Source organism: Carassius gibelio, chromosome A7, assembly GCF_023724105.1.
Source record: "Carassius gibelio isolate Cgi1373 ecotype wild population from Czech Republic chromosome A7, carGib1.2-hapl.c, whole genome shotgun sequence".
Taxonomy (NCBI): domain Eukaryota; kingdom Metazoa; phylum Chordata; class Actinopteri; order Cypriniformes; family Cyprinidae; genus Carassius; species Carassius gibelio.
The window spans coordinates 17,140,587-17,149,014 of record NC_068377.1 but is presented as its reverse complement, the minus strand read 5'-3'; the positions used below and the strand labels follow the sequence as shown (position 1 = coordinate 17,149,014).

At 38.4% G+C, this 8,428-nt stretch overlaps 2 protein-coding genes across 2 annotated transcripts; both read left to right on the top strand.

Annotated features, from left to right (window-relative positions):
- Positions 1–332: 332 nt before the first annotated feature.
- Positions 333–3,550, top strand: LOC128016685 (ribonuclease P protein subunit p29). Its single transcript, XM_052601378.1, has 7 exons — positions 333–644; positions 847–899; positions 1,125–1,348; positions 1,493–1,570; positions 1,665–1,726; positions 1,862–1,963; positions 2,696–3,550. The coding sequence occupies exons 1-7, from the start codon at positions 638–640 to the stop codon at positions 2,830–2,832; spliced, it is 663 nt and encodes a 220-aa protein (XP_052457338.1). The 5' UTR covers positions 333–637; the 3' UTR covers positions 2,833–3,550.
- A 1,020-nt stretch (positions 3,551–4,570) lies between these two features.
- LOC128016683 (pleckstrin homology domain-containing family F member 2) lies at positions 4,571–6,548 on the top strand. The gene is made up of 2 exons (XM_052601375.1): positions 4,571–5,114; positions 5,279–6,548. The coding sequence occupies exons 1-2, from the start codon at positions 5,084–5,086 to the stop codon at positions 6,172–6,174; spliced, it is 927 nt and encodes a 308-aa protein (XP_052457335.1). The 5' UTR covers positions 4,571–5,083; the 3' UTR covers positions 6,175–6,548.
- The last annotated feature ends 1,880 nt before the right edge of the window (positions 6,549–8,428 follow it).

Below are 8,428 nucleotides of genomic sequence, written 5' to 3'. Positions count from 1 at the left end.
GAGCCCAATAAAGTGAGGGGGCGGAGCAAACCGACACACTCTTAAAGGGACACTGCACACTTCTTGACAACCTCAAGATTTAATCAAAAATATGCTATAACTGGATCTTATCTCTTGTGGCAGATCTGTCGTTACCGTCTTTGCTTCGTCGTGACTTTATAGTGAATAGAGAGGGAGAAGTACAACATACTGCAACAAATATATTTTTGAATAAATGAACTATTTTAGCTAGTGAATCTGTGTGCACATTTAACCTTAGCATGAGGCAACATAAATGCATGTATCTGCATGCTTTATTATTATGCTCACATGGCAAGTCATTTACATAATCAATAGTGATTTAGAGAATCATACTTTTGCATTTGAACGCATTTCAAAACGTTGCTTAAATTTAGCTTTGTGAGTCTGTCTTAGGTTGCGGTTAGATTAAATTTGTATTTTCTTTAATTTTTCTTATAAGAAATAAACCACCTCAATGCTTAATTGTAATTTTAGCCTGTAAATCTGTGGTGAATGAAGCCGTGCTCGATTACTCCTGACTGACTGACTCTGAGTCTCTGTGATCAACTCGTCTGTCCTGTCGGCACGTGTGATTTCAGAGCAGCGGTGTTTTGTTGGATCGTCTGTGTTCTGAACTATGGAAAGTAAGTTTGATGAGGCTTTTGTATTGTTCGCAATCCGACTGATCTTATGTTGTTTAATAAGTTGTGTAGCGATCATCTTTGATCCTGTTTCCATGCTAAACTCAACATTAAGGTCATTTACTCACTGTTTGCCAAAAGAGAAGAAAATGAACAACATATGTATGGTTCCTAACACTATTTGAACTGTTTTTACTTTTCCCAGGTGTGGTGCAATCCCGAATCCCACCAGAGCAAAGCAAAATTTTGGGAGTTGAGGTGACTCACGTTGATTATCATTAAAACACGTTTCCGTTGTGTAGAAATATTAGTAATTATCTTAAATCTGCACGTATCTAGAGTTTTTCTGGGTCTATTTCTCTTTCTATGTGGGATCTTAGAAGTTTGAAGCTGAAGGTCTGCTTAGGGGCTCCCTGGATCTGTTAAGATTACTGAATGATGTACAGAAACTTCACAAACCTCTCAATATGTTGCTTTTCACAGTCTCAACATGGAGCAGCAGCGGATGCTTTTACCAAAGCATTCCTCAAGAACAGCCTTCCCCAAGTGAAGGATGAAGAAATCGAGGAAATTATGATGCGCAAGGCAGTGGTCCTGGAATATAAAAGACCGATGAAGAAGAAGGGAAAGACGAGAAAGGCCAAGGGACTGAATGCCAAAGGAAGAAGACAGCTTAAAATATTCCAGCTCAAACCTGAACATCAGAAGTATTTATTAGACGTTTCATTTCAAATCAACGTGTATACTCTCTTTCACACTGTAGTATTGTATCATGCACTATATCATGTCAGTAAAACTAGTGCTGATCAGTAAAATCCCTCATGCATCTTTGTCTGTGGTTATGATTGTAGATATGAACTCTTCTTGCCTCTGCATGAGCTCTGGAAACAGTACATCGTGGATCTATGTAACGGATTGAAACCAGGAAGGTAAGATGTGCGTCATCATAATTTCAGGAAGATGCTCTTCAGGGTTTCTGGCTAATACTCCGTGAATGTGCTGCCTGTTTTCTTTTGAACACAGCAACCCACAGATGATCCAGCAGAAGCTCTTGAAAGCTGATTTCCATGGTGCTGTCTTAACAGGTACAGCGTCGTGCACATTTGGAAATATCTGTGCACAAAAAAGGAACACATTTTTGCTTTCGCAGCAGTATATCCAGATTTTCTAAATTATGCTTGTAGTGGAACCTCATGTTCTCTCATCTGTTTTCCTTGTAGTTGTCCGATCAAAATGCCCCTCATATGTGGGTCTAACTGGCATCTTGGTACAGGAACTGAAGCACGTCTTCAAAATCATTACAAAGGAGGACAAACTAAAAGGTACATGTGTAAATATTCATTATTTTATGGGTTTCAGGTCATTTCACTGCGGTAAGTGAGTGTCTCAGTACTCCAAAATGCCAATCCAAGCTTTTGTCCATTAGACTAGAAGAAAGTGGAGCCAGTGAGTGCAAAAATAAAATAAAAATAAATGAAATATGATAAATTGGCAGTTAACTATAAAGTTTTTAATGTGGCTTCATGCATTGTGTTAATCATGTCTAAATAGCATTGTGTAAAATGTTATTCTTTTGTCCTTGTCCAGACTAGGGGTGTCGCAAAATATTAGTAGTGAGGGACAACCCTGATTCCCTAAACAGAGAGTTCATCCGAAAATGACAATTTACACATTCATTAAATTAACTCTTTGGTTGACATGTCAAAGATGAATTTGATTGACAGCATTCTATAGTTATCACGATAATATCATTATTGTGAATTTGTTGTTTGGCATGATAATAGTGCAGTGAAAACCTGATGTTGTGTCTAGTCCGCTCTAGTCCAAACTGAAAGTGAGTCCTCACCCTGTCACTAAAACACGTTTTCATCACAGTCATTAGCCACCTTTCAGAACCCCTTGTGCCAAATAGACCTGAGAACAAAGCCATGTCAGAATATATTGTGTTGATTCACTTTAACCCCTCAGACAGTGTTGCTCAGTCGTTGTAGAGCATAGGTTCTTCATGAATTCCCTTTGAATCTTGACATTTGCCCTACTCTCTTTTTCTTCAGTAATACCGAAGAGGAATAGTGTGTTCGGTGTGGAGATCGGGGATTTCGTAACGCACATCTATGGCAGCAAGTTTGAACTGCGCTCCAGTGAGCGTTCGGCAAAGAAATTTAAAGTGAAAGGAACTATTGACTTGTAATGGGAAGTCTTAAACCTCATGTCAGCTTTAACTGAGGGCTCATACTGGAGAATTAAGAGACAACATTTAATCATTATGGGTTTCTTAGCTTCTTCCTCTTATTGTTATTACTCCCTTTTTTATGCTTTGACTCTGCTCAGGCATGAAACTACAGTATATACTGCATTTAGGAAAAGTAGTAGTTTTTGATTGTCCACCAGAGGGAGCCCTTATGAAAGAGAAGGGAGGAAGAATGAATTTTAACCTCCTCAGTTCTCTCTCTCTCGCTCTCTTTAATCCCTGGTACCTGTCACTTAATTTTTATACAAGGTTCCCACAAACTCTTTATTTATATATTCAAGGGTATTCAGCACTGCTAATGCTAAAAATAAAAATATTACAAATGAACATCATACTTCCCTAAGAACATCATAAAAATATTTAGTTAATGTTATGTTACATGGTATGATAGTAGAGCCACAATAATAATTCAATAGTACAATGATTTCCTAAAGTCGGAGGTATTCAAGTCGGTTATATAATGTTTTTCATACAACTTTAAGCAAAGTGTTGTTAGAAGCAGTGTTTTCAGACTTGTTCTTGAACAAGCACCACTTCAGCTCTCTAGTTGAAATGGCACGAAGTAAAAACTGGAATAAGTTGTGTGGTTTTGTTTACTGAAGTATGTTGTAATATATGCCTGCTTACATAAAAGGGCCTCTATTTTCCCACAGTGAAACTGGGCCTGATACTTAGTCAAGGTTTTTTCCTTGTTAGGTGACTCAAACACCTCTTCCAGTAATTCCAGGGAATTCCATCCTTCCTATACGAGACACAGAACAGGTTTTCTAATTAAATGTGTAAGAGTTTCTTTAATAATTAATTATAGATTTATTGCTTAGTGCTAAATATCAAATAATGACCTTTTTTGAGGGTATATTACAGATTTAGAACAGTGTTTGATTGAAAGGAAGCTGAAACCAATTGACTGCTGAGATACGACAACCGTGGAGGTCCCCATTCTTGCAGTTACACAAAGTCTGTTCATCATTATGTCGTGCAATGTCTTTTATGAAGAAAGAGGTGCCGTTACGTTATATGTTGTCTCCTCTGAAATCACTGTGTTGCATCATATGGGCACTTCCTCTAAATCACTTTTTTATTTTTACAAAAACACATTATAGCCTATTAATTGTCACACATAAAGTTTCAGATTGTGCTGTGCATTAAACTGATAGACCTTGCTCATAAAACAAGTCTGTTTTTACAGTCACTTTGCAGAAATTTCTACCCAAAAACTTGTTTGGCTGGCTATGGCATCCAACTGGTTTAAAGGTCAAAGTTATTTAGTTGTTTTTGACACTATTGCTGCTTAATAAGTCAGATAATGGAGTTATGTGCTAGCCAATACTGTTTAGCAGAGAAACGACACATATATTTGAATATAAACTTAATTGTTCACATCACATCATTTGAAGTGTGTATGAATAAACTATTTATTTTTCCATATAATTATTTGAAAAAGGCTCTTAAAGTGAACCGCACTTACATTTGAGAATCAAAGAATGTAATGGGGAAAAATCTGAACGGGGATTTTAGAAGGAAAGAATCATGCTTCTAGGTGGCCACTACATTACATTTTTGCTTTATTCGTTTAAATGACATAGTTGGGCAACAGCATATATATATATATATATATATATATATATATATATGGTATATATGTGGTTTTTGTTGTTTGCTTTCATCATTTATGTGCTTTTTGTTTTCATTTTGATTTAATTGTAAAGTTTATTGCCAAGGCAACCTAATTTGTGAAATAAATTAGGTAGGTGTGCAAAAAAAAAAATGCAGCACTAATAATACCGGTATTATCATAATTATTACATTCAATTTGACGAACAAGTCGAGACAAAAAAAAAAACGTCTTGACAGCATGCATCATCTCTTCACTCAGGAGAATTAATCTGACATGACATCTGGTCAAAACATTTTATTTGGTACCTATATGTGTTCAATGTGTTTCTTAGTCAAGCACACGGAAGGTTACACCTCTAAAATAGTAAAGCCACTGCTGAGCACATCTGGAATTTCCCCTTTCAAACAGGAAAGACAAGCTCACGACGCTATAAAAGCACCGTCTCAAACAGCTCGTCCAGTGTGAGAAGAGATTTCTACTGCCGGACACTCAGAGAAACGATTTTTCGTAGCGATTTTTACTGGAGCTTGAAGGTCGAAGGGACTGTGAACAGATACAGAGTCTGTTCACCCAATGATATTTCACTGCTTTCCACAGCAATCAGGTATTGTTGAATCAATATTTAAGATGTTTAAACATTTATTTTGTGTCTGTATATTTGTGTAATTGTGTTAATCAGGATTGAAAGTCCTTTTAAAAGTGCTGCAAAAAATTTGTTTAAGTCCGTCAAAATCAACTCGACCTCATCATTGTTTTTACATTTTATAGGCAGCACCAAAATGGCAGAGCAAAAGACCTTTATTATTCAGAACCGTGAGCGGATCCAGGCAGTGGAGAACACCTTTGGCCACACCGGAAAGATGCTTCAAAAACCGGGACGTATTCTGGTGGGAGAGGGCTGCTTGTTAAAGCTGTGCAGACGTGGACCCAAACCCAAAGCGTTCTTCCTCTTCAATGACATGTTGGTCTACGGTAGCATCATGGTGCCCGGTCGCTGGAACAGTAATCAGAAGATCATTCCTTTGGAGGATGTGCAGCTGGAAAATCTGGAAGACGGAATGGCCATGCCCAACCAATGGCTCATCCGCACACCACGCAAGTCTTTCTACGTGTCTGCAGCCTCGCCTGAGGAAAAGAACGAGTGGATAGTGCATATCGAGCAGTACAAGTCCCTCTTAGTGCAAGCTAAGGGCCTCCCCACTGACAATGCTGAAGGGAACTTCGCTGCCGCCTGGATCCCTGACATGGCATCAGCCATCTGCATGCGCTGCTCCCAGCGATTCAACGTTGCCAACCGGAGGCACCACTGCCGGAGGTGCGGTTATATAGTATGTAGAGCTTGCTCAAAGAGCCGGGCCTTGCTGCCGAACATCTCCTCCAGGCCGGTGAGAATTTGCCGGGCCTGTGTGAGCAGCGTTCATGAGGGAAAAGAGCAAGGCCATAAGAGAGCTAAGGGAAAGCACTGGAAGAAGAACTCCATGGACGACACAGAAACAGTACCTGAGTTTGAGACGTCCAGTGATGAGGAGATCTGTGAGCAGGGGTACCAGGTGGCCACCAAGTGGTTCAAGAGCCCGGAGGATGAGGATTACTCCCCATACTGCTACTTAAAGCCCGAGCACATGAATCCTCCCGACAGTGGACTCTCAACTGGACAGATGTGAAAAAAGTATTATTATGAACTATGCTCAAACTCATCACGTGTTGCACCTGTTTAAAGAACAGAGACTGAGATGAATAGCAGTAATTATTAAGTATTTTGCAAAAACGTGTTCGAGTCAATTTTGCGACTTATGTTTTGCACTTGTATTTTTGTATTGGTATGTATGAATATTTGAATGTATGTATATCGAAATGTTTATATTATAGCTTATATATATATATTAAGGGACGAATGTGACTTGCAATCAGTACAATAAGCATTATTATAAAATACTTTGGTTAGTGTATTAAACACACATACACACACGCCATTCTCTGTGATTGTAAATGTTTATTTATAAACTGAAGAAATAATTAAAATGATTCTCAATTTCAACAGTGTGGTTCCTAAATTCTAATAATCTTCAACAGAAGTATTCTTTTACTTCTACCTATGGTAAGTCCAAGTTGCAGGACTGATCATGTTTCTTCCAATGGACCCTTTTTGAAGACTGTGCAGCCGCATTTCCACAATAATTAACTGCAAATTTTATTTAATCATAAAGTTTACTAAAGTAAAACTTTTACTGTCTTTTTACGCGTTGCATCGCTCCACGTAAACATAAAGCGTGTCTGCATTTGTGATCTAAGAAACAACAAACAGACTCAACACTGCTCAAAAGTCGCATTTGAATCATAGGTGGAAAATTCCTTTATATGTGTAAATGTACTTAGAGACTGTGAATCAGAACAGCCAGTATTGTAATCTACCCCCAGGATCAGGAAACAGTCCTCCATAAAATGCGGTGCACACATCTGAATATTTGGGATTAACTGTTCCAGAACAGTGTTGTAAATACAGCTTGACCACTCTTTGGGTTTGAAACTTGAGTCATTGCAACTTAATATATCTTATCTATTCACGAACCGCTTGTAACACTCAAAAGAGAAAGGAGAACTTGAAATTGCATCATATGACCCCGTAAATAGCTTATAATGCAATATATACTGTATATAGAGAGAGATGTGGACTCTATAAATGAGGAAACCCCAGGTTCATCATTTAGGTTCCTGGGCACCACTATCTCTCAGGACCTGATGTGGGTGGGACAATCACAGTGAGTCACAAAGGCCCGACAGAGATTGTACATTCTTTATCAAATGAGGAAGTTGAACCTGCCACAGGAGCTGTTTTTTTTTTTTTTTTTTTTTTTTTTTCAGCCATCATCGAGCTGTCAGCCATCATCGAGTCTGTCCTTTGCACTTCAGTAATGATCTGGTCTGGCTCAGCTTTAAAATCAGACATCAGAAGACTACAGAGGACGGGTTGGACTGCAGAAAGGATTAATTAACTGTGCTCCAATGCCCAGCCTTCAAGAACTATAGATCCAGAGCGAGGAAATGGGTTTAGAAAATCACTCTGGATCCCCTACTGTTTATTTAAAAATATGTGCCATACTTAATACTATCCTTTTCCATTCCTTGTAAATTCTATTCTATTCAATCTATATACCACGTGTGTTTTTTATTCACCTGTCTTTATTTCTTATTATCTATTTGTTGTTGTTGTCTCTGTGTACTGGAAGCTTCTGTCACCAGAACAAAGTCCTTGTACGTGCAAACACACTTGGCAATAAAGCTTTTCTGATTCTGATTCTGAGATCAGTGAGAGGAGAAGGGTGCCCGTTTGTGTTTAATGTCCACAATATAATTATTTTTGTTTAGGATACTTCCATATATGTTTCCAACAGTCTGTGACTTCAATTCCATTACTCAGGTGCACATTAGGAAACACAGCAGAACCATCTTGTTTTATAGTGTACTAACAACAGACTGGTTGAACAAGGCGAATTAACTGCGTGGCTTACATAAACAAAAAGAACATCTATCTCTGTTAAACAATCACTAGGCATTAACGTGCGATCAGCGTGATCAGATCAAGCAGATCGGATCATCAGTCAAACAGAACATGACGCGTTTAGCCTACACTTGGCAACATCAAGTGTATAGCGGTATAAGAGAGTAGAGAACTCTAAAACCTGTTCTGTTTTGCAAAAGCCCAGCGTAATTTCCTTGACAGAATTTTGGCACATTGTGTGGAACTAATAAAACCAGTTTTGCAGCTGAGATCAAGTTTCACATACTTCACTTGTTACTATTATTAGACAGATTAAATAGAGCAGGAAACCCACAAATTGTGTTAAAACGCAACCCACTTGATCAGAGACCCATTACCAAGGACAACTGTCAGCAAACTGAGACGTCACATTGTGAGTT

What these genes read in the sequence shown, in the direction of transcription:
- LOC128016685 (XM_052601378.1), top strand. An exon ending in CTCAAACCTGAACATCAGAA is followed by an intron (nt 1,349 to 1,492) that starts GTATTTATTAGA and finishes TTATGATTGTAG; the next exon opens with ATATGAACTCTTCTTGCCTC. An exon ending in AAAGGAGGACAAACTAAAAG is followed by an intron (nt 1,964 to 2,695) that starts GTACATGTGTAA and finishes CTTTTTCTTCAG; the next exon opens with TAATACCGAAGAGGAATAGT.
- LOC128016683 (XM_052601375.1), top strand. Translation starts at nt 5,084, where the DNA reads ATGATATTTCACTGCTTTCCACAGCAATCAG. An exon ending in CTGCTTTCCACAGCAATCAG is followed by an intron (nt 5,115 to 5,278) that starts GTATTGTTGAAT and finishes TACATTTTATAG; the next exon opens with GCAGCACCAAAATGGCAGAG.